This window comes from Mastigoproctus giganteus, chromosome 1, assembly GCF_048544385.1.
Source record: "Mastigoproctus giganteus isolate SK-2022 chromosome 1, ASM4854438v1, whole genome shotgun sequence".
In the NCBI taxonomy this organism is placed as follows: Eukaryota; Metazoa; Arthropoda; class Arachnida; order Uropygi; family Thelyphonidae; genus Mastigoproctus; species Mastigoproctus giganteus.
Genome location: NC_143575.1, coordinates 173,180,686 through 173,207,487, shown reverse-complemented (window position 1 = coordinate 173,207,487; position 26,802 = coordinate 173,180,686). Strand labels below are relative to the sequence as shown.

At 35.8% G+C, this 26,802-nt stretch overlaps 1 protein-coding gene and 1 pseudogene across 3 annotated transcripts in view; both read left to right on the top strand.

Moving 5' to 3' along the window:
• IFT46 (intraflagellar transport 46) overlaps positions 1 to 26,802 on the top strand; it is a 181,465-nt gene that overhangs the window by 136,046 nt on the left and 18,617 nt on the right. For all 3 annotated transcript variants that reach the window (XM_090375072.1, XM_090375065.1, XM_090375080.1), the window contains exons 8-10: positions 1,412 to 1,524; positions 3,222 to 3,288; positions 17,505 to 17,565. In XM_090375072.1, coding sequence (XP_090231198.1) covers positions 1,412 to 1,524; positions 3,222 to 3,288; positions 17,505 to 17,565 — 241 coding nt within the window. The remainder of the gene's footprint in view (positions 1 to 1,411; positions 1,525 to 3,221; positions 3,289 to 17,504; positions 17,566 to 26,802) is intronic.
• Positions 3,997 to 6,326, top strand: LOC150091270 (lysosomal aspartic protease pseudogene; annotated as a pseudogene).

Here is a 26,802-nt window from a genome sequence, read left to right as displayed (position 1 = left end):
AAGAGGCTAATGAATCATTTGGGGATCATTATGGAGGAAATTTATAAGAATAGTGGGTAGTCTGTAATTATAGTGACATATAAAGTTAAGTATTCCCCTATATACAAAGTTGTAGGATGCTTTAAAAGGTAAATGTATCCCTTCAGAATGAATCTAAGGTTCGAGGTTGATCCTATACCAATGATGCTTAACCATTTTTGGCTTGCGCCAAAAATAGACTGAAACAGAAATACTTGATATTATGAAATATATTGATATTATGAAAAAGTAACGATACATGAAAGTTTCTATTGAGAACTTTGCTTACTACATGATTTTATGCACAGTTACACTTATGGTTTTCACTCCTAAATATAGCTGACAGACCATAAAAGAAATTAGTATCCTCAAATGAAAAATACTTTTATAGTATATATTATTTGTTGAAGAAGGTATATAGTATATACCTTCTAGCCAGGTGGGCAGGAGTGGCAGTGCGTAGTACACACTTCTTGATTAGACCTGGGTTCGAGCCCGTGACCACCAAATACTGAGGATGCAGAAAGGTCAGGGAATGACCACCGCATATCCTTGGAGCAATATGGCCTTAGTTGCTAATGCTCCTTAGTTGCTAATAACAACAACAGCTGAAGTTATAAACTCATTTGCAACTTGTCTTTAGAATGGAATCCCACAACTGATCTGAAAAGTCAACATAAACTGCAATTTTATTAGCTTAATAGAACATGTATTTGTACAGGAAAATCTCTCTCCACTTCTGGCTAACAATCAATTGGTCCATTTAATTGCAAATATTCATTGGAGTCTGTTTTCCCCCCTCTCCCCCTTTTGAAATTTAATTGTTGAGTTTCATGTAATGCCTTTCAGAGAACATATACTTTGGCATTTTTAATTTACGTATTGTTATTTAGATACTGCTCTTAAATTTTGTAAAAAAATTTATCCTGACTTATCGATAAACATATTATTTAAAACTTGCCACAATGGGTAGGAGAGGAAAGACCTAACTTTGAAATAGAGCAGTTTATGCATCATTATTCAACTCCAAAGTCTCTGATATCCTGTAAGATTATCTTAATCTTTTGTGTAAATTTGTAAACTAAATGGTATAAAAAATAGCCAAAACCCAGCTGGGTTTTGGCTATTTCTTATACCATTTGGTTTTAGCAGGTAATTGTTCTGTTACCTTCTAGAACTTGCTTTTAAGTCCTAAAACTTGCCTTTAAAGCTGTAATATGGCAATGCTTCTTGCTATGTGAACCAATGTAATCTCATGTCTAACCAGGCAAGACATTGTGCCAGTGTTTTATGTTTCTTTATTTATATTCTTAATGTGCATTAAACTGATTACATGATTTGATTTCTATATGAAAGCCCGAAATATGTTAATGATTATTCAATTTCAATAAAGGCTGTGAAAAGTTTGGAAAATGCTGATAAATGTCCCAAAGAAATTGAATCTTGGATAAATAGTATAGGGAATCTTCATCGCTCTAAACCACCACCAACAGTGCATTATGCAAGGTAGGTTGATTTTTAAATTGATCTCTTACTATATATATATATATATATTTTTTTTTTTTTTTTTTTTTTTTAACTGATATACTCATAATACAAATGAAAAAATTTTGTCACCATAAAATGTAGAATTAAAATTACAAATCATAGAAACATTTCCAATTATTTAGCTGTTTAATTCATTGTATTTATTATCTAGTTAGGTCTAAAATTACATTACAGATATGGACAGTAAATCATATCAAAAACCTTCAAATCAAATTTTGCATTTTCAGAGTTCTGAAAATTCATGTAACTTAGTTACTCTGCATCGTGTAGTAACTCTTAAGTTTCCCAGTGTTATTAAAGTGTCTGTTAATGTCAGGTGTCCATTAAAATCAAAAGAAATGCATATGGTTGCCAAAGTTGCTAGAATGCTATAAATTGGACTTGGTATCCTGAATCAGTGCTGTTCCAAGTGATAAATTCCAATTTTTTTAGGGTGCATTAAACTGATTTGAAATTTGATCACCTTGGGCAAACAAGATGTAGTTAGCTTCCTGTTCAATTTTTTTTTTTTTTTTTTTTTAAGGAAAAATAAACTCAAAAGTTGAAAAACAAGAAGCAAAATTTAAAAAATTGAAATTGTATTGGTAGAAGATGTTGATTCAGACAGTAAAAGCTTTTAGTAGCTAAAACTGGAATTCTTGGTGCTTTGTGCATTTTAATTCTGGTAAAAATATTAATTTATTTAAATGTTCAAGATGATGCTCCCAGGCAGTCAAATTGCCAACATTTCTCTTTTTTGAGTGATACGGTTGCTATTACAGTTGTTGTTATTTGGTTTTTAGGAGCATTAGCAACTAAGGCCATATTGCTCCGGGAATATGCGGTGGTCTTTCCCTGACTTTTCCGCATCCTCCGTATTTGGTAGTCATGGGCTCGAACCCCAGTCTAATCAAGAAGCGTATGCTACGCACTGCTGCTCCTGCCTACCTGGCTATGGAGGCGCCAGCGCTATTATAGTAGTAGGCCACCTCTTAATACATACCACAGTAAGAGTATTTATTATTGATGTTTTTTGTAGTGGGACTGTATCATTTCTGGAGGGAGGGAGGGAGGGAGATTATCAGATTCAGAAATGCTTAGTTTTTACATTATTTCGTGTTACCTGTGAGAGTATAGTGTTATGCCACTTGTCACACATTTCGACTCATCTGATTTTGAATCCCATTTCAGACTGGAAAAATTCTTAAAGACAGAGAAGTGGGGAGAATTGCCTTATACCCTTTGCCAAGAAATTCTCAGGCAAAGGTACAGTAGCGTGATGTATGCTACACTGAAAAGCCTGGAATATAGACACTTGTGTAGACACAGTGCATTAGATGCAAATGCACTATATGAATCATAATAACAATAACATTATTTCTCAGTCCATCTCTATAAATGCCTTTTATATTACCATGCATTTATAAGGCTTATTTATAAATGTATCTGCTAAGTATTTAATTATAAAAAGGTCCTACAATTTTGAAGTTTTTTTTTTTTAGAGACATTATTTAGCCCTTAAATATTTATATTTAAGGACTAAATAATTTATAAATATTTATATATAACTAAATAAATATAAATATTTAAAAGTGAACTGTGTTTTATATAACACTGTAAACTTGTATTCAATATATGATCAAACTGTTTTTCTTGTGGTTTGTTGTTCTTTACAGAAATATGCCTGATATAGATAGTTTGATGCAGGAATGGCCACAAGAATTTGAAGATCTCTTGAAGACGGTGGGTGAATTAAATTATTATTATTATTAATTTATAAGTGTCTACAAAGCAGTTGTTAAGCTTATTAATATAAAAGAAAGAATACAGTAAAACCTCATAAATCCAGCATACTTGGGACCCAGCACATAATGGATTTTTGAAAGGTCCTGTTTACATATGTTCATACTTAAGTCATGTTCATAACCTAAGTATTCAGGAGTAATTCATTATTTTTTTTTAGATAATAAACTAGTTCTTATCCTTGTTAATAACCATGGAATGATAGTTAAACCAGGATGTTAATCAGTACTGCCAGATTGGTCCACTGGGTCCAATGTATTGCCTAAGAAATAGAGGTTGCGGGTTTGAATTCTGCCTAATGTGTGGGTTCAATGATCGTCCAGTATGCAACGGTTGCGTTATGCCCATGTGATATTGATTGCGTTGTTGCATCTTGCTGGTTAAAATACAAATTTTATGGTAGTGTTTGTCATTCTTGTGAGCGAAGAAGTACACAAATCTAGGTGGTAGATGACTTTCATCAACCGGTGAAATACCACCACTTTGCTTATTGGAGGCTTGAAGTGGCGAAACCCATGTTTAGTCTCTAGAGCAAAGTTTCCGGCATCCCCCTCCCTCCCATACTTCTCCTTCAACCCATGGACGGTACTAAGTACTATAGGTTTTGATACCTTTCGTGTTTGGGGTTTTCATAAAAAAAAAAAAAAAATGAAGTTTAATTTTACTGTATTGGCTTTAAGTTTCCTTGCATTTGCCACCAGCCAGAAAACGCTGAGGATTCCTCTACATCGTTTTAACTCTGTGAGAAAAAACATTACACAATGTTGGAACTGATTTAATTGTTTCAGCTCCAAAAAATCATCTTGTTGGTGCAGGCCCATTTCCTGAGCCACTCTCTAATTATTTAGATGCTCAATACTATGGACCAGTCACTCTTGGAACTCCTCCACAAAGCTTCAAAGTTGTATTTGATACAGGATCATCAAATTTGTGGGTTCCTTCCAAAAACTGCAAGTGGACAAATATTGCATGCTTGTTACATAATAAATATGACAGCTCAAAATCTAGCACTTACAAGAAGAATGGCACCGCTTTTGAAATAAAATATGGAAGTGGAAGCATGACAGGATATTTGAGTACTGATTATCTTGGCGTTGGAAATACATTGGTGAAAGACCAGACATGAAGCTGAAGCTGTATCAGAACCTGGGTTGACATTTGTGGCAGCAAAATTTGATGGTATTTTGGGTCTAGCTTTTGGCTCAATTTCAGTTGATAATGTGACACCTGTATTTCAAAACATGATTAATCAAAAGTTGGTAGATCGACCAGTGTTTTCTTTCTATCTCAACAGAGATCCAAATAGCATTAGCATTAGTAGAGGCATATGATGCAAGAAAGCAAGCTTATTCAGCATCAGCCAAAAAAAAAAAAAAAAAAACACCACTCCCATTTCACCCCTCCGTTCGCCCGAAATACCTGTCCAGTTGAGCCTTAAATTTGTTTAGGCTATCAACTTCAACAACAAGGGATGGAAGTCGGTTCCACCAACCAACCACCCGCTGGCCAAAGGCAAATTTCCGCACATCTATCCGACATCCGTCCTTCCTCAATTTGAATTTATGCCCTCTGAGGTGATTATTCTGAGCAAGATGAAGAATCCCATTGGCATTGAGCATGCTCAAACCATTCAAAGCCTTATACACCTCTATCAGATCACCTCGCCGGTGCCTAGTCTCCAGACTCTGTAATTTGCAAAACTTTAGCCTTTCTTCGTAAGAGCAACCTTGTTCCATTCACTAATCTTGTTGCCCTTCTCTGTACCCGTTCCAGCAGCTCTACATCCTTCTTGAAATGAGGCCTCCAGACCTGTATACAGTACTCAAGATGTGGCCTAACCATTGCCTTATACAAGGGAATAATCACCTCCTTATCCCTGCTAGAAAAATTCCTGTATATCATTGACAAGACACCATGAGCTACTCTTGCAGCTCGTCTGCACTGCTCAGAGAACTTCATACCTGCCTGCATAATTACCCCCAGGTCCTTTTCATTCTCCACCACTGTCAGTGTAGTACCGCAGAGTTGATACGTTGCTCTGGGGTTACTGTTTCCCATATGTAGTACTTTACATTTGTCAATGTTGAACTTCATTTGCCACCTCTCAGCCCATCTGTTCAACCTTTCCAGATCCTGTTGCAGCAGCATAGCATCAGTAGTGTCCTTAACAACCCTGCCAACCTTGTATTATCTGCAAACTTGGACATTGTTTGTTCAAATAGCACTCCTGGCGGAGAAATCATATTTGGCGGTAGTGATCCTGCACATTATAAAGGTAATTTCACATACCTTCCAGTGGACAGAAAGGGATATTGGCAATTTAAAATGGATGGAATATCTGTGAATGGTAAAAAAGGCGTCTATTGTGCTGGTGGATGTGAAGCAATTACTGATACAGGCACTTCACTAATTGCTGGTCCTACTGCTGAAGTGAATAAACTGAATCAAGAAATTGGGGCAACTCTAATGGCCATGGGTGAATACATGATTGACTGCAATTTGATCCCTAAACTGCCTGATATCACTTTAACTCTTGGAGGACGAGACTATACTCTCAAATCTGATTATGTATTAAAAGTTACACAACTTGGCCAGACTGTTTGTTTAAGTGGATTTCTTGGATTAAATGTTCCAAAGCCAGCAGGACCTCTGTGGATTTTGGGAGATGTTTTTATTGGACGATTCTATACAGAATTTGATTATGGTCAGAGTCGTGTTGGTTTTGCTGAAGCAGTTTAAATTCTTCGTTCTGAATTAGCCCTTCTCGAATGCAGTTCACTAGTATAGCTGTTTTTTATGAACAGTAAATAAAAACCAAAGTAGATTGTACAAGGCATTATTTCAGTGATATGTATTGTTATCAGTGCTTGTATTCTTGTTCATGATTCTTATAACTTAACTCATCCTCCTAGTTATAGCTGAAGTATTTTTTTTTTTTTTCTCACTTTTTCAAAGTTTATCTCTGTGACATGAATGTTTCTTCCCTTTATTTTTTTGAAGAAGGAACAGTGTGATATTCATTCAGTGCTCAGGGGTTTAGTGATACTGTATGTTACAGCATTGTAATTGAAAATGTTCTGTACAAAATATCTGAAAGAGTTATTTCATTTAAAATGCATTTTGTTAACAAATAATTACTGTACCCTGTTCATATCTTATTATTAAGATGTGGATACTCATTTTTAATGAGATTATATGAATAAAATTCAGTACATATATAGCAGAATATGATTTCATTCATTGAATTTCCTTAAAAACTGGCGCCTCCGTAGCCAGGTGGGAAGGAGCACCAGTGCGTAGCACATGCTCCTTGATTAGACTGGGGTTCGAGCCCGTCACCACCAAATACGGAGGATGTGGAAAGGTCAGAGAATGACCACCGCATATCCCGGAGCAATATGGCCTTAGTTGCTAATGCTCCTAAAAACCAAATAACTAACTAACTCCTTAAAAACTAAATACATACTACTATACCATTAAGTGCTATACTGTGAACTAGTATTGAATGTCTTTCAAAACAAATGACTTGCAATACACTGCAAATGCATGATAATAACAATGTGCAACCTAGAAAATATGTAAAACAGAAAGAAATTGGTATTTACAAATTATTAATGGAACATAATGTGGACTTCTGACATCTACAGTGCTCCTTTCAAGTCTGGCCAGCCTACTCTCCCTCTACCATTGAAGAGTTGCGTACCCTCCGAGAAAGTGCTAGATTTTTGAAAATTTTGGATTTTTGAGATTCTACTGTAAAATAATACCCCTAAAACAATAGATGACTTGAGATAAACTAAACCAAAATATTTTTAAAATTTTATACTGATTTAACATGATATCCAAAATGGTATTTCCATTCTTTTCATTTTCAGTTAGTATTCTGAAAGCTTAATTTGAATAGGTTAACAAAATATGAACATATATATATTTAAAACTTGGTCACAGTACAATTCAGGATAAATTAATATTAGCAGTTTTCAGGAAACAGAAATGATTTGCAATTTCCTTATCACATAATAGGGATAAATGTTGGCATGTACTTGGAGATTATCTGTTTGAAGTGAAATTAGACTATGATTATCCATCATATTGTAAAATGCAGCCTCCTTAATAAGATGTGGTGGGTTCCATCATTACAATTGATAGTGGAATCTACAACAGCTATATGGAAAGCTGAGACCATGCTCAGAATAGTTCTACTCTCGTGAGCTCTTCATACTCCTATCATGTCTATGAAAAATTTCAGACACTTTCAAATTTAATCCAAACTTTTTTCTTAATTCCCCAAAATTCTTAATATCATTAGAACCAATTTCACCTTTTAGGTCCATTGTAAGCAGACTTCTCCCCCATAACCTTAACTTTTAATATGTAAAGTTAAAAGTTATATTAAAAGTTATCAAAAGTTATTTGATAACTTTTAATATGTAAAGCAAATTGTACTTAAAACGTTAGTGGTCTACATCCCTTGTTGATCTTGTGTAGCACATTGCATTTCTATGACTGAAAGAGTTTATTAATTTTGCCACTAACCAGTTGTTAGCACTGCTGTTGAGTGCATGAAATATCTGACAACAATATACACTTGAACACAATTATAAATATACATAATTAAGTGATGAAGGAGTAAAATAAAAAGGTAGCAAAAACAGAAGTTAATCACAATTGAGAATTTTAAAAATTAGTTTTACACTTAATGCAAAAGAGTATTTTCTGATGAAAACTGAAGAGAGAAATTGCTGTATTGTTTTTGTGAGTTTTCTTCATAAATGTTAAATGAGAAGATATTAATTTATATTCAGACTGTCAAACAATTTGTAAAACTGCTGTTTCACATGCCTAAGAAGAATTCTCAAAACAGAAGAACTGTTTGAAGGATTTAAAAGTACAAATAAAGTGAAGTTGCTTTATGAAACCAGAAATTAGTGATAAAAAATATAAGCACCTATTTTGGAACTTTCTCACACTGATCATTTTGACATTCCTATTGTTACTTTTATGCTATGTTTAGTTGCCTAAAGATTTATTTTAAAAAAAAAATCATGTCTCACCGACTTTGGAAAAGTTGGAAACATTAACTCATCATTTTGCAAGTTTGAAACTATTGAAACTGTTTATATTATCTCAATAGGAGAAAGTGAACTCCCCCCGAATCCATAGATGCTCATAATTATGGCTGAAGGCCTGCTTATCTCTTTTGCTGCCTCCCTTTATATAAGTGTATAGATCCCATCCACACCACTTTCCTTTAAATTCCACAAATTCTCTTCCACTTTTCTCCCAGTTATCACTAAACCATTTTAACTCCCTATTAGAATTTGATACATTTCTGGCATCCTCATTCCTAAAAAATTCCATGTGTGTGAATGTAGATGCAAAATACCTATTCAGTTTGTCAGCAACTTGAGCAGTATCATCATCACTTATACCACTCATATTTAATGGACCAGTGTGATTCATCCCCTTCGTTCCAGTGTTTACGTAAGTAAAGAAGTCTGCTACTTTTTTTGCATTTTTTGCCAGAGACTCCTCATAATCTGCCATAGCTTGCCTAACCTCCTTTATTACTTGATTCTAGACTAATTTATATCTACTGTAGGCTTCTGAAAAATACATGGGGTGTATAGAGATCATCACCTGATAATCTCTATGCATGAAATATCTGATAACTGTTCATCTGATATCCAATTAAGTCTAAGTTTTGAACAGTATGTCCTTGTTAGTATTAAAAAAACTAGTAGATTCTTTTATTATTTCACTGAATGCTTCCCATTTTGAATTTGTTGTTGGTAACACCATCAGCTAGACCCACCACATAGAATTTAAAAACTGTCTGAGACCATTATAGGAACCATTACAAAAACAAAAGCCCATTCCTTTGTTCTTGACTGCAGTTAACATCCTTAAGTAAATCCTACATCAGTACACTGATCATTACCACTGTTCTTTTATTTGCAGATTATCAGTGCAGCTTGCTTCCAGCTTCCTTTTATCAATTTTTAGCTTTCATTTATACAGGGCATTTCATTTAAAATGCATTGGCATCGTTTGTTTGTTTGTTTGTTTGTTTTGGTTTTTAGGAGCATTAGCAACTAAAGCCATATTGCTCCGGGAATATGCGGTAGCCATTCCCTGACCTTCCCACATCCTCCGTATTTGGTGATGACAGGCTCGAACCCCGGTCTAATCAAGAAGCGTGTGCTATGCACTGCTGCTCCTTCCCACTTGGCTACGGAGGCGCCTGCATTGGCATCAGTCTGACTTATATTTTGATTCAGGCTATTGTCCAGAATTTTTTTGTCATATTTGGGCTGAAATTTTTGAATTCGTGCTTTAAATTGCACTAAGTAGTATTGCCCTATATATTTTACGATTTATGAATTAAAATTTTTCCTAATTGTCTTCTCTTTTTATCAATGGGAAAGTTGTTACCCATTCTCAGTTTAGTCTAAAAACATCATTTGTGTTCTGAAATGAACGTAAAACGATTTGATTTAAAGAAAATGCAAATGAACACAATGATTGCATGTGATGGTCATGGTTTGTTCCATGAGTTTACCTGTATCCACTAATTAGCTGTGCAAGGGCAGTTGTGTCACATCACCTTTTGCAAATAATGACAAAAGAAAATAACATTCAAAAGAATTATTTTTAAAAAAAAATTCACAAAATATAAAATTTTTTATATTTTGTGAATTTATAAAATTTTGTGAATAAGACTGCTTAAAATTTTCACATATAGAAAATTTTAAGCAGTCAGTCAAATATGTTTAACATTAGCATTAGCAATAGCATTAGTAGAGGCATTTGATGCAAGAAAGCAAGCTTATGCAGCATCAGCCAAAAAAAAAAAAAAAAAAACCCACTTCCACTTCACCCCTCTGGTCGTTCAAAATACCTGTCCAGCTGAGCCTTAAACTTATTTAGGCTATCAACCTCCACCACAAGGGATGGATGTCTGTTCCACCAACCAACCACCCGCTGGCTAAAGGCAAATTTCCGCACGTCTATCCTACATCTGTCTTTCCTCAATTTGAATTTATGCCCTCTCAGGTGATTTTTCTGAGCTAGAGGAAGAATCCCATCAGCATTGAGCATGCTTAAACCATTCAAGGCTTTATACACATCTATCAGATCACCTCGCTGGTGCCTAGTCTCCAGACACTGTAATTTGCAAAACTTAAGCCTTTCTTCGTATGAGCACCCCTTTGTTCCATTCACTAATCTTGTTGCCCTTCTCTGTACTCGTTCCAGCAGCTCTACATCCTTCTTGAAATGAGGCCTCCAGACCTGTATACAGTACTCTAGGTGTGGCCTGACCATCGCCATGTACAATGGAATAATCACCTCCTTATCCCTGCTGGAAAAATTCCTGTATATCATTGCTCCATGAGCTACTCTTGCAGCCCGTCTGCACTGCTCAGAGAACTTCATATCTGCCTGCACAACCACCCCCAAGTCCCTTTCATTCTCTACCACTGTCAGTGTAGTACCACAGAGTTGATACGTTGCTCTGGGGTTGCTGTTTCCCATGTGTAGTACTTTACATTTGTCAATGTTAAACTTCATTTGCCACCTCTAAGCCCATCTGCTCAACCTTTCCAGATCCTGTTGCAGCAGCATAGTGTCAGTAGTGTCCTTGACAACCCTGCCAACCTTTGTATTGTCTGCAAACTTGGACATTAAGCCCGATATACCATCATCAATATCATTTATAAATACAGAAAACAATAATGGACCCAACACTGAGCCCTGAGGGACTCCACTAATAACATCAGTCCACGATGAGCAGTGTCCATTGATTTCCACTCTCTGTCTTCTCCCCCTCAACCACCCCTTTATCCATAGCAGCAATTTGCCTCCAATGTCACACTGCTCCAATTTGTGTAGCAGTCTTCCATGTGCAACAGTATCAAAAGCCTTTCTAAGATCCAAGTATATAATATCAAAGTTATTCCCTGCCTCCAGTTCTTTTGTGACTGCATCATAGTATCCAATCAAGTTGGTCAGGCAAGACTTCCCCTTAACAAAACCATGCTGTGTCTGAGCTATAACTGAAGTCTTGTCTAAATGATCCTGCAGTGCTTCTTTAACCAGTGCCTCCATTAATTTTCCTGGAACAGAAGTTAAGCTCACAGGTCTATAATTACTTGTGTCAGCCTTTGATCCTCCTTTGTGAATTGGGGTCACATTTGCACATTTCCAGTCTATGGGTACCTCCCCTGAATCCAAGGAAGCTCTCATAATTATGGCTAAGGGTTTGCTTACTTCCTTTGCTGCCTCCTTTAATATAACTGGATAGATCCCATCCACCCCAGGTGCCTTTCTTGTGTTTATCTTCAACAGTTTCTCCTCCACTTTACTCCCAGTTATTTCAAGATTCTGTATCTTACTGCTAGAGTTGAATACACCTCTGGCATTCCCCTCGCTGAATAACTCCTCATGTGTGAATGTCGATGCAAAATATTCATTTAGTTTGTTAGCTACCTGAGCAGGATCATCAACACTTGACCCATCAATATCAAGTGGACCAATCTGATTCATCCCCTTCCTTCTAGAGTTTACATAAGTAAAGAACTCTTTGCTGTTTTTCTTTGCATCCCTTGCCAAGGATTTCTCGTAATCTGCCTTCGCCTGCCTAACCTCCTTTGTAACTTGGTTGCATATCAACTTGTATCTATCATAGGCTTCTGTGTCATGTGTTAATTTGTATGTATCCCATGCATTTTTCTTCTCTGCCATATGCCTCATTAGTTCATCTGACATCCATTTTGGCCTAAACCTTGAACAATCTTTCTTAGTTGGTATGTAAAGCCTAGTAGCTTCCAAGATACGTTCTTTGAATGCTTCCCATTTTGAATTTGCTGTTGGTAACATCATCAGTTGGTCCCACTGTATAGAATTTAAATATTGTCTCAGTCCATCGTAGTCGCCTTTACGGAAGCAATAACCCTTCCCTTTACCCCTAATGGTAGTTACCTCTTTGAGTAAATCCCACTTCAGCACACTGTGATCACTGCCACCTAGTGGTTCATTTATCTGCAGATTCTTAATGCATGAAGAATCACTGCTGATAATCAAATCAAGAGTATTACTCCCTCTAGTTGCCTCTCAAACATGCTGATGTAGAAAACAATCATCCAATAAATCCACAAAAGCCCTGCTAGTGTGTGAGTAACCAGCCCCCAAATTCCAGTCAATATCTGGGAAATTAAAATCTCCCATTATAAGACACTCTGATTTACTGGCCCACTCTATTTCCCTGTACAGTTCCTTATTATACTCATCAGAGTCATTAGGCCTATAGCACACTCCTACTCTCAATTTTGATCTCCCAATGCTTATGTCACACCAAACTGACTAGACACTGCACTGTCCAGCGATGTCGACTGGCTTCACTTACTTGGTTTTTATGTGTTTCTTAACTAATAGCATAACCCCTCCCCCCTTCCTATCCTGTCTATCCTTTCTGTAGACGTTGTACTCCCCAAATTGCAGTTCTGCATCCCTTATATCTGTGTGACACCACGTCTCTGATATCCCAACAATATCTGCCTTCGATGTTTTGAGCAATACCTCAAATTCATCAAATTTATTTACTAAACTCCTAGCATTGGTGTTCACGCAAGTATACCTGCACCTGTTTCTATTCTTAGCTACCCTAACACAACCCATGTGTTTACTTGTACCGCAATGGCTCCCAGCAGTCTCTGAAATACCATGCATCTTGTTTTTCAGGCTTCTGCTCATTCTAATAGAAGCAGTGCAAGAATCTCTTTCACCTCTGCCAGTGGCTACTGTCAATCTATTGGTCTTTGTCTCCCCCCAAGCTAGCAGTTTTCCGACCCACCTAACACTGCCTCGATAGCATCAACAAATATTCTTGCACCCTTTCTATTTAAGTGTATCCCATCCCTGTAGAAGCAATCTCTCCTGTTAACAAGTACAGTCCAGGCTGAAAAAAATTCTACCCCTTGAGCCTTGCACAATCTTTCCAGGGCCGAATTGATCGACAAGGCTCTCATCATATACTCCCTCCTATCGTGTCTGGGCAGAATTGCAGACACTTTCAAATTCAACCCTAATTCTCGGCTTTTGTTCAACAGTGACCTGTACTTGTTAAGTAATTCTGCTGGTCTCCTACTCTTAATATTATTAGTGCCAACGTGTACAACTATATCACCTTTTGTGCCCTTAAAAGATGATATTCGCTCTACAACGTCATCAACCTTTGCCCCTGGCAGACATACCCTGGTCCTGTTCCACCTATCTTTTTTACAAAGCATGTTCCCCGTTTCCCTGACAATAGAGTCACCAACAACTACTAGTTCCTTCGGGACCAGCGCATTCTGCCTTAGGGGTTGTCTCTGTATCAGGCGATGCCCAAGTGCAAGCTCTGGCATTGATGTGGGCAGCTGAGAGCTTGATGGGCCCCTCAATTTAGTTTCTTCGAGGGCATCCACCCTGTCCTTCAAGCTCTCATATAGGCCCACAAGAACGCCGAGTTGTTGCCTGATATCGATACACTCCTTGCATCGCGCACACACAAAGACATCCCCCTTGGCAGTATCATGTCCCGTACCCGATTGCTCTGCAAACATCAAGCAAACAGTGCATTTTATAAGGCTGTGAGTCAGAGGACAACTGCCCCCCTCAGTTCTGCTCTGAGCCACAGCACTTCCATTAGCTTGAGCCTTTTGCTTTGCTGCTCTGGTCTGAGTCATGATTCTATTAATTTATTAATTAATTATGTTATGTTATTAATTATATTACGTTTGTAATCTAAGTCGTTATATGTATTTAAACGTACAATTTAACTGCTAACGAAGTTCAACTAACGCTATCTAGTACGGTATATAACCTACGGTATATCTAGTACGGTATTACAATGGCGGGAAAGTTACTAACGGTAGCGGTAGTTACGAACACGTGGAAACCCTTACCGATACTTTTACAAGGCCGAGTAAAGAATAAATACACCAAATTAATCAAAAAATCACAAAATAATGTTATACTACTAAATTTAAATCAAAAGTTTTAGAAAAACAATAATTTCAAATCAATAAATAAGAAAAATCCACTTAGCGGCTTTGAACACGACCGTCACTAGTAGCCTCGTCAGCCAAGCGAAGTAATTCATATCATTTCACCCCAGTTACATACCGCCAAGCAAAACTGGGTTAACAACTTCATTTTCCCCATATGCCACACCACACATTGACTGATCATTTCACCTGATGGTAAGTTTCTGCAACAGTATAACAGATAAGAGCCCTGTAGCAGGAATTGTGCATGATGGTGACACATCTCAAGTGAAGGTAGCTTCTTCAGTCCACAGGATATTGCTGAGGAAACTGGGATTTTATTCTACATTGGCTAACAGAAAATTGAAAAACTCCAAGCATTTTGTATCACTACTTTTATGCAAGCATTTTATTTTAAAAACAGTTGACAGGGATGCAGTTCCTTCTTTTGAAGGATTGTCTAAATCTGCACATGCTTGATCCCACTTGCAGAAGCATCCTGGACACTGCTAATTGATTATAACAAGAAGGCCATAATAGCTTTGTGAACTTTTTCCAAATTCTGTGCACATTTATATCCCTTTTTATGCATCATGATTCCAGTTAGCATAAAGCAGGGTTTCCCAAACTTTTTCAAGCACAGACCAGTGTTTGCAGATTTTTTTTTTTACGAGTATAATTATACTCGTAAGTTCAGGAAATAATTACACTACCATTAGGACATATAACATACCAGTGATAATGCAATTAGGTATCCATTAACATCAGCAAATATAAATAAATGATAGGTAATTCATTTCTTTGTTTATTATCAAACGTTTACATAAAATTGACATATTTTTGAATATGTTTTTAATGAGTAGGGTGATGCTGTTTTCCATCACATAGTAATTTTAAATCAGGGGAAAAGATGTCAACTTGATTCTCAAATCTGGCTCAACGTCCAATCTGTTCCGGCATTTGTTTTTTTTTAAAAAACTAATGTTAAGAATCCGGTTTCACATTTGTAAGTTGTTACAAATGGCCTAAGAAATTTCGGTGCTTTTTTTGATAAATGCTATATTCTTCACGGCAACATAGCCAAAAATTTATCAGTGAGACCTGATTGAAGCAGTCTTTTAATGCTGTCACATGACAGTTCAATAACAGAATCAATTTCTTGTTCATTGAAACAGAATTCTTCCACATGTTCCACCTTAAAAGTAAATGGGTTTTGAATCCATATTTTACTGCTGTCAAATGGAGGAAAATATTCTTGATAGTTTTGATTTCAATTCCAAGAGGTGTTCTTTAATCGCCGTAGAAATCTCAGCCGGAATGTCGCTTCGAACATACTCTTTTTGTAATTTAGTTAAACTAAGAAGAAAATTATAATTCCCCTTTTCAACTTGAAGTACCCACAGATGAATTTTCTTTGTAGCTGCTTCTACTTTTTCCTGAACTTTAAAAATATTTATATCGATACCTTAATAAATTATAAAAGCATTAAATTTATTTTTAGTATAAATGGGTATTTGGTATTTTATTACATTTTCATTTTTTCAGGAAATTTTCTTATAGTTTTATGTAGGTATATTTCAAATAAGTTGTTCGCGGACCGGTACGGGCCGCAGACCACACTTTAGGAAACCCTGGCATAAAGCAATTCACAGCGTGCCCAATTGTGATATGTGATATTTGTCTCTCAGAAAAAACCTTGCTGTTGCTCTAAAACTTTAGTCACATTCTCCATACAGTGAATATCTCACAGTAATACCATCTCGCATAAACTGTTTTTGGAAAATATGCTTTCACACGATTTTATAAATCTGCGTGCAAATAAACGCCAAAAACATACTTCTAGTGATTTTCATTGCACTCTTCATTAAGTTCATGTGGGTTGGTCAACACTGAAATATAAATTTCATGCTTCCGCCGCATGCCAGTACATATTCTGGATTTTTCTGCACTAACTGAAGGGTCAATTCTTGTCCATATTTGCTTAACATTTTGTACTACAAGGTATTGGTTATTCTCAGTGGACTGGCGAGAATATGCAGTTTGTGGGATGTTGAACTGAAACCCCCACGTTTAAATGAGACATTGGCTCTTTATTTTGTACTGTGGTTTTCACTTGCTTTCAAAACTGTACTGCCCCATATCATTTGAATTCAATATGCCATTCTTTCCTATAAATGACAGAATATTATAAACTATTACAACATTCTATATCATTTAATTTAACTTTTAATTATTTGTGTATGTTATAATATTTCTCTTTTGTTATAATATCAAAATTATTTGAACCTGCTGTTGTTATTAGTTATGTTACCTTTCATTTATGGAATAATGGCAGCATCCATGCAGTGTTGTTCACTGATTATATGCAAGAGAAGACTGACATGTCACTGACCTTGTACAGCCAGCTGTTCGATATAAGTAAATATGTGGATTGAAAAGCAGCCTGTCACATACAACCCTCGTGTTTGTTTGCTTTTTCTACAAATAAAATCAGTTTGCATTCATTTCAGAAGTACACCAATGACATGTTTAGACAAATGACATGATGATTAGGCAAAGTTTAAATTTAGAAAATTGTAAAATCTAAACAATAATACTTAGTCCAATTTAAAAATCAAATTCAAGAATTTTAGCCCAAATGTGACAAAAAAAGGTCCAAACGACAAATAGCCCAAACCTTAAAATAGTGAGATAGACCCCAGTGTGTTTTAACTGAAACACCTTATATGAGCAAAGATAATGTCACAAAAGTTTTATTTAACTTAAATAACAGTGCCTTTAATCAAAAAAATGCCTCTAGACTTCTTTGTTTATATATCTGTCTAAAATATTAATCTCCATTTGTGAATCAATCTCTCTATATAGTATTTATTCCACCTTATATTTATTTAAGGTTGAATAAACTTATTGTACTATTTTGCACCATATAATTAAATTTTGATAATATCTGGTTATTTAAACCTCCTTTGTCTCTAATTAGTTAGATAACTGGCACATGCATTTCATTACTGCCACCTTTCTCATGGCCAGTTGTAAGATTTCCTTTATTTGTATAATTATAATTGCCCAACTTCAATTTTGTGTTGACACTGAAACCAGTAGTTTACTTTTGATGTTTAAATATTACAGGTCAGTCTTCCTTCTGCTGATATAGACTGTTCTCTTGGAGAGTATGTTGATATCATGTGTGGTAAGTATGTCAACATTTGTGGTGTCATGCAAAAATTTTTCAGCCCAGATCTCTTTTGATTATTATTATTATGTTACTAGTGGCAAATGATTCAAGAAAGCAGGCTTATACAGCATCAGAAGGCGAAGAAAGATTATTAAAAAAAAAAAAAAAAAACCTTCCAATTTCACCTGTTTATCCCGCCCCATTAACGCCGGTTTATCTGGTTCTTGAATTTGTTCAAACTGCCCACCATTACAACACCAGATGGTAGGTTTTTTTTTTTTTTTTCCAGAAATCAACCACCCTATGGCTGAAGGCAAATTTCCAACAACTGACTTGCAACCATCCTTCCTCAATTTGAATTTATGCCCCATCATGTGTGCAGTCTGAACAAGGGGAAAGATTCCATCAGCACTGACTGCTTACTCAGTACAGTCAAGGCCTTAAACACCTCGAGCGCCTCCGTAGCCAGGTGGGAAGGAGCAGCAGTGCGTAGTGCATGCTTCTTGATTAGACCGGGGTTTGAGCCCGTCACCACCAAATACGGAGGATGTGGAAAGGTCAGGGAATGACCACCGCATATCCCGGAGCAATATGGCCTTAGTTGCTAATGCTCCTAAAAACCAAATAGCAAACAAACACCTCAGTCATATATCTCATAGGTCTCCATGCTGCAGTTTGCAAGACTGAAGCCTTTCCTGATAAGAGCACCCTTTTGCCTCCCTCAATTTTTTTTTTTTTTTTTTTTTTTTTGCTCTTCTGTGCACCCATTCCATTAGATCCCTTGTCCTTCCTAAAATGAGGCTTCCAGACCTGTATACTCAAGGTATGCCCTAACTGTTGCCTTTTACAGTGGAACAATCACCTCCTTATCCCTGCTGGAAAAATTCCTGTATTGATTCCTAGGTTAAGTGACAAACTCGCAAAATAAAATATTATTTTGAGACTACCTTAGTAAAAAAGAAAGCACTAATAGTATGAAACAATTTCAGTGGAATAATGTAGGATTTATTCTTGGCAAGTTGCAATTCGTGTTACCTGTGCTCCAAGATACTCTAAGAATAAAATAAAAAAGAAACATAACATTTGTCTTTGAAGTAAAATATTTTGTTTTATTGTTTCCAATATTAACAAAAAAAAAAAACATTTTGATTAGCAAACAAAAATATTTCTAAACCACCTTCAAAGTTTGCCTTTCCACATTTCAGGATATTCAGATTTCAAAAATAAAGTTGAAAATCTGTCTGTCTATATGCAGTTTGCTCAACACAGTTGTTTTTTCAGCTTACAGAAATACTGAGGGTGAGAGTAACAGCTTGCCTCTCAGAATTAGAGAAGTAGGTGAAAGTATCTTTTTTTCTATATAGCTCATTTTATAGACACATGATATACAGAGTATCTACTTTCTAATGAATTCCCATGACTTGTCTGCAGACCCCAAGTGGTCTGCAAACTACAATTTGCTTGCCACTTTGACATGTATTAATTAAACTTTTGCAGTGAGAGCGAGAGAGAGAGAGAGAGAGAGAGAGAGAGAGAGAGAGAGAGTTAAGGAGAAATGTAGGTTGTTTGTGCATGTCGGTTTTAAATGCTAATTGGAGATTGTATGAAATTTGAATGCTGGTCAATTTGATAAGAGAAATGGATAATCCTCTACAATTCATAAGAGTGCAAATATTTAATTTATTTATTGTTATTATTTATTATTATTTTTTTAAATATTTTGAACTATTTAGTTCATGTGGGAAAAAATATCAACTGATGATGACACTAGTTAATTTGTGGGTTCAGCTACTGGCAAAATGAAATTTTTCATAGATGATGGGAAAAAAAATTGTTGGCTGTTTGAATCTGTGCCTTGTTTATTTTGCAGAAACAGAAGTGAGCTTTGTTTCTACAGTTGTTCGTCATGAATACTGGCTGTTTATGACAGACAACACTCCATCTCCTATCTTTTTGCCAGCATAGGATCCTACCAGTAACTCCATCTTATTTCATTTTATATAGCAGCATTTCATGAGGGACAATATTACTAATTTAGCTTTACTAAATTCCAGATATATAATGTCAAAATTGCTATCTGCATCCATCTGTTTAATGACTACATTATAGTAATTTACCAGAGTTTATTTGTTTATAGAAATTTACCAGAGTTTATCTCAGCAATGAACCCGTGCTTTCCTAACAGTGATAGTCCAACTTTCCTAACAGTGAGACAATTTTCCTTAGTGATTTTAATGTTCACAACTCCAGCTGGCTTCCATTTTCTAGTCACACCAACCCAGCTGGTCGAGATGCTGAGGCTTTTGCAATTACTAATGACCTTGCACAGATTCTTCATTTATCTACAAGAATACCGGACAATCCTCACCATACAGCCAACACACTTGATCTTTTTCTCACAAACAACCCTTCTAAGTACACGGTCAAAGTGAGAAGTCCTTTAGGCACTTCAGATCACAACTTGGTGATTGTCTCTTCTCCAATGGAGCCTTTATCTCATGGCTATTCCCACCCTCATGTTGTTTGGCATTACAAGAATGCAAAATGGGATGACCTGCGAGATTTCTTTTCTTCTTTTCCTTGGTCGGATACCTGTTTCAAAACTTCTGATGTCAGTATTTGCTCAGATCATGTCAGTGAAATTATTCTTGTAGGAATGGAATCTTTCATCCCACACTCCACTTTAAAATCTTGTCCTTTATCTAAACCTTGGTTTTCCAATAAATGTGCTAAGGCTGTTCAAGAGAAGAACATTGCGTATCATAATTGGCTAGTTTCTAATTCTTCAGTTTCATTTTCTGCCTACACCAAAGCTCACAACAATTGTAAAGCAGTTATTAATCAGTCCAAACTAGAGTTTGAACAGGCTAAGAGTAGAAAACTTGCTTCTTGCCCTAATGGTAGCCGAGCATTCTATTCTCTTGCCAAAGCTATGGGGGGCAACTTTTGCTCATCTCTGCTCCCACCTCTGTCCAAACCAGATGGTTCTGTTGTCACTTCAGCCAAGGATAAAGCTGACCTGCTAGCATCCCATTTTTCTTCCAACTCATGTATTAATTATCTTGATAAAACACCTCCCACCATTCCCAACACACTCCATTCAATGCCTCCTGTGGTCTTCCGTCAAAAGGATGTCAGAAGGATTTTGACGAATCTTAATGCTAAGTAAGCTTCAGGTCCCGATGGTATTTCTCCACTTGTTCTCAAGACCTGTGCTCCTGAACTTACTCCTGTTCTTTGCCGCCTTGTTTCACTTTCTGATTCCAAGGGTATTTTTCCTTCTGCTTGGAAATCTGCTCATATCCAGCGAGTCCTAAAAAGGGTGACAAATCACTCCCATCCAATTATCGTCCCATTGCAATTACTTCTACTCTTTCTAAAGTAATGGAGAAATCGATTAACCACCAACTTTTAATCTACCTTGAAACCTTCCGTCTGATCAACAATCACCAGTATGGATTCTATCAGTGTCAATCCACTGGTGATATTCTGGCTTATGTTACCCATTTATGGACTAATTCAATGGAAAAGTTCAGTGAAACACAAGTAGTTGTTCTAGACATCTCAAAGGCTTTTGATCGTGTTTGGCATAAAGGTCTTCTAAAAAACCTTCCATCTTATGGCTTGCCAACTGTTTTTTGTAATTGGTTATCCAGTTTTCTCTCTGATCGCTCACTGAGGGTGATTGTAGATGGCTCTCTATCTTCTAACTTCTCCACTAATGCCGGTGTTGCCCCCAGGTTTCAGTTCTTTTCCTCTTGTATATTAATGACCTTCTTCTATTGACTGGAAATCCTATCCATAGTTTTGCCAATGATAGCACATTGCATTCCACTTTCCATTTTGAGAAACCTTGCCGTGCTCAATCAGGGTCAACTTCTCAAAAATCTGCTACAAATTCCTTAAATGCCGATCTTCAGGTAATTCTCCAGTGGGGCAAAGACAACTTAGTTGATTTCAATCCTTCTAAAACTCATCCTTGTCTTATATCTCGCAAAAAGGATTCTTCTGCTCCTATCAGGTTTCTCCACTTGTTCTCAAAACCTGTGCTCCTGTTCTTTGCCGCCTTGTTTCACTTTCTTATTCCAAAGGTGTTTTTCCTTCTGCTCAGGTGACACTGAGCAGAAGGAAAAACACCTTTGGAATAAGAAAGTGAAACATCATTGGTGACACTCCGATATCTAGGCAAAATGATATATCTCTTTTGGGGATTACCCTGACTTCTAATCTCTCTCTTGGCACAAGCACATTACAAATATTGCTTAATCTGCTTTTAAAAAACTTGGTTTTCTCTTTTGCTCTCGGCATTACTTTTCTTCCAAACAGCTGTTCACTCTTTACAAATTGCAAATCCACCCTACCATAGAATATTGTTCCCACATCTGGGATGGTGCCCCCAAAACCTCTCTCAGGCTTCTTTCTTCCATTCAGAAGAGGGCAGTTAGGTTAATTAATGATTTATCTCTAACAGAGTCTCTCCACTCGCTGTCTCATACATGTACTCTTTCTGCTTCATGCCTCTTCTACAGATATTTCCATGGGCACTGTTCTTCTGAATTTGTTTCTATAATTCCCACTCTCTCTTTCAAAACAGTCCGAACATGTGCCACCACCAGCCAACTTCCATTTACTGTCCAACTTCAAACTCACAGAATCAACTTTTCATCTTCCTCATTTATTCATTCAACTGCCGTTTTCTGGAACAACCTTCCTTCATACTTATTTCCTGAAAATTACAGTCTACAGAAGTTCAAGTCCAATGTCAACAAATATCTTCTTTCATCTTCCCAACCTCCAACCCAAGCAAGGTACTAAGTACTGTAGGTTCTAATACCTCTCCTGTTTGGGGTCTACATAAAAAAAAAAAAAAAAAAATGCTGAGATGGTCCTGAAACACATCTTTAGTTAAAGTCTCCATGATCTTCTCTGCCACAGAAGTAAAATTTAATGAATATAAAGATACTACTCTTTATAGTTATTAATTCTAAGATGCTTCTCTTTGATCATTATATCACTTAGTTTACAGCTTTAACATTCCTCACAGATTTGAACTTGCTTTCGACTTAGGCTCTGGCAAGTTCCTAACTTTTCTTCATCAGGATTTAAAATTTGCACTCGAGGAATATTACTACTGGAATCAGAGATTAATTTCAAAGATTTTCCAAAATTTCAGGAGGCAACAACCTCTAATAGTTCTCTGTTTTAACCATTATTGTTCATAATAGCTAGAACACAGTTATCAGTCCTGGCACTTTTAATGTGATCAGTTATTACTGGACATCAGATTATATGTACTAAAAAACAGGTCCGTGCACCAAAGTGTTAATATATGCACTACAATTTTTACATTTATTACTTATTTATTACAATTAATTGAACCATAATTTCTTTGTATTCAATAAAGTAATATAACCATTTATGAAAAGTTTTAACATCTTTTTTAAAAGTTTTTCCTTTCAAACTCACATGAAATAATTTTTCTTACAATATACAATAATATATTTTTCAAAGTGGTCTTTCATAAATTTGTGGTGGTTATGCCACAAATTTTACAATGTCATCTAAAATTATTTTATACACAGAGAATGACTTTTCTACTTCTACAGAAGTGACTAGGTTGTATTTAAAAATGTTGGCTTTTGAAGCCTCTACTTGAAATGAAAGGTCATTTCCTTTCCCATTTATAAATTCTTCTGGTTTCCTTAAAGTTTGAAATCCTGAGTTGTTTTCTAAAACATTATTTTATTTCTTCTCCTATGTCTCCAGGCATGGTTGAAATTTGCAATTAAACTTTTTCCATTTCCCTAATTACATTGCTCAAAGAAAGTCCCCACATTTCAAGTTCAGTTATACAACTAGGTAACCAGCTGAAATGGCTCTGGACAAACAATAAATTTTTTCTGGCCAAAGAATCAGAAAGCTTTGCCTTAGTACTACCAGTAGCTGCTGAATGCATACTATCCAAGGAATTGAGTTCCTTTATAGAATCAAAATTTTTAGCATAAAACAATGCCACTTGTAACCAAGTTTCCCTTTTTTTTTGAGAATAGAAACAATTAGAAGAAGAAGAGTTTCCAGCATATTTTTGTAAGTTGCTATTCTCAAAGGCACTTTTGACAAAATCTTTTTTATACTAGAAATAAGTATGTTAATTTCACCAAAATTCTCCTGAATTGCCTCTTCCAATCTATGTAAACCATAGATTGAATAACATAAGCAGGTAACATGGATCAGGTTTGGATGGAAAACTTGTAATGCAGAAGCAGCTTTAACTGTGTATGAAGCAACATCACTAACAAAAATGCAGACTCTTTCGCTACGGGTCGATTCTGGCCATAATAACTGCAAAGAATCATTACAAAATCTTGCTATCATAGAGTAATTCACTTTTTCAAGGGCCTTAAGGTTGGAATGGTTCTGTGTCTAATTTTCCGGCCACAAATGTGTGTTGTTTCTTCGATGGGCATCCAAATATATTTTCTCTAATATCTCAACAAATTTTGCAAATAATGTCATAAATAGCATTAAGGTCATTTTTTCTCAAGGTAGGTTCATCTTGAATATTTTGATTTATACAATATTTTTTCAAAAATTTCTTGAAGACTCGATAGTTGAACTTATTGAAAGGGATATTGCTAATTACCAAGGCGAGATGCAAATACTTTGAAAAATCGCTTTTCTCTTCTTTTGAAATACATAGTTTGGTTAAAAGTAACTGCTCTAGAAATTTTCCTTGCTTTTCTTTTGCTTGGCCGTAATGTATGATGCTGTTTTTACATGTTGTTCAATCTAGAATTTTTTCTTGCATGGAACATTCTTTTCACAAACAACACAAAACACAATAATGTCATCCATAGTAAAATCTTTTCTGTGATTGGCAGTCCATGATTCCATATAAAGTTTTGTAACAGATTTAATGAAAAGATTTCATCTGATATAGTTAATAGTGTAAGAACAAATAGCAAAATAGCATTAAAACATCTACCATGCCAATTTGAGAAATTTTCACGTTCAGTGATATATTATCCTACGGTAATTTAATTGCAATGTAGTGACTTGTTACATAGTTCCAAGATCAACATTTGAAAAAATTATCAAATTAAGGAATATGTAGTATTGCTTGTAATATTTGTGTTATATGCACATTCAATTGCATATAATCTTAAGTCTAGTTATTATTTAATATGTGCAATATGTACATAACACATTACATGTGGGTTTTTTTATTTATTTATTTTTTTATATTAATGATCAGGCACACCTTGAGTACTGCATACAGGTCTGGAAGCCTCATTTTAGGAATGATGTAGAGTTGCTAGAATGCGTACAGAGAAGGGCAACAAGATTGGTGAGAGGAACAAAGGGGTGCTCTTACCAAGAGAGGCTTAAATTCTGCAAGTCGCAACATCTGGAGACTAGGCACCTGCAAGATGATCTGATTGAGATGTACAAGGCCTTGAATGTTTTGATCAGGCTCAATGCTGATGGGATACTTCCGCTTGCTCAGATTAAGAACCTGAGGGGGCATAGATTCAAATTGACAGTTGTAGAATAGATGTGCAGAAGTTTGCAGTCTTACCAGCAGGTAGTTGATTGCTGGAACAGACTTCCATCTGTTGTTATGGAAGTTGATAGCCTTGAATAAATATAAGGCTGAACTAGACAAACGTTTGAAGTGATCAGATGTGTGAAATGGGAAGGGGTTTTTTTTGGCTGATACTGTATAAACTTGCTTTCTTGTATCAAATGTTTTGTGATTAATGCTAATGCTAAAATCGTGTCCATTAGGAATCACCAGATAAATAAATACTAGGTGGCAGTGATCACAGGTTATTGATGTGGGAATCTACTTTCAGAATCCACCACAGTAGAACATCATTAGTCTGGTACCCTCAGGGCCTAGCACAAGCCAGATATCTGAAAATTCTGTTTTTTTTTTTTTTTTGAAACTGCCTAAGTATCTAAAGGCAAATCCTCACATTACAGGATAGAGCAAAAGATAGATTTTTGTAATTTATGTCATGTATTTCAAATTTGCACTCAGAATACTCCAGAACATTTAAAAAACAAAGACAAAATATAAATATAAAATATTATATAAATCATAATATATGCCTCTTACCTCCTTGCCTGTACTACTACATCTTCACACCATACCACAGCCTAAACTTCAAACAATAAAATAAATAATGTTAAAGTCCAAAGTTTATGACTAAATTTTTAAAACCAATAAGTGGCAAAATTTGAAAGAGAACACTGCATACTTATTTTACACTTATCAATTTATATGTCTCGTTTATACCATAGATAGCTAGATACTGAGGTCGTGGCTGTGTCATCAGTAGCAGGAATGGTCGTTCATAAATTTCAGTAATGGATGGTTTCTGAAGGGTTTTTCTACAAAATTTTCTTGAACAAACACACAGTTTGGTACTCGATTTTTGGTGCCCAGTAACTGTAAAAATCAATATTATTAACATGTATTGGCCAGCTGACAATTGGACATGTCTTGATTTGCTTAGCATGCAAATTAGTTCTAGAATTTCACCTTTTGATTATATTTTTGAAAACTTGGAGTCAATTGACTCAATATTTAATCAATTCATTAAATATAGGTTAAGCCTTGTGAATAAAAAGCATCCAACTTTGGTTGTAGGCCTTCCTATTTTGTACGATCAGGATTAGTACATTATTTTTACTATATTAGTGCTTATGCAGTTGCGTAAATATTAATTTAAGCCACAAACAGTAGTCAAGGTTTGTATTGCAAAACTGATACTCTAATGATGATGATGTAATTTCAGCAGTGTGTTCAAACAAAAATGGCGGGATAGGCTACCTGAGGCAAAATTTTTAAAAGGGCACTTTTAAAAAAGTATCAGAATTTTGATAATTCCAGATTTTTGAATGCCGAATTTATGAGGTTCTACTGTGTCTTTAAGTAGATTCCCACATAAAAACAACTTTTTAACCACTAGAATGAAAACTGAGTAAACTTCAAACCAGCTGTCTAGGAAATATCTCAGATTTTTAAATGTATAGTGATTCACCTTTTCTGCTCACAGTCACATTGTGAGCAGAAAATCCCTTCTGTGATCAAAATTTGTTTTACCTGCGCTGATAATGCAAATAAAACATGCAAATTTTATTTGATTTCAATTACTGCATTTAAATATCCCTACAGTCCGTAGTAATATCAAGATATTTTTTATCAGGTGCTGCCCAACATTTAGAAATATATTTGTATGAAAA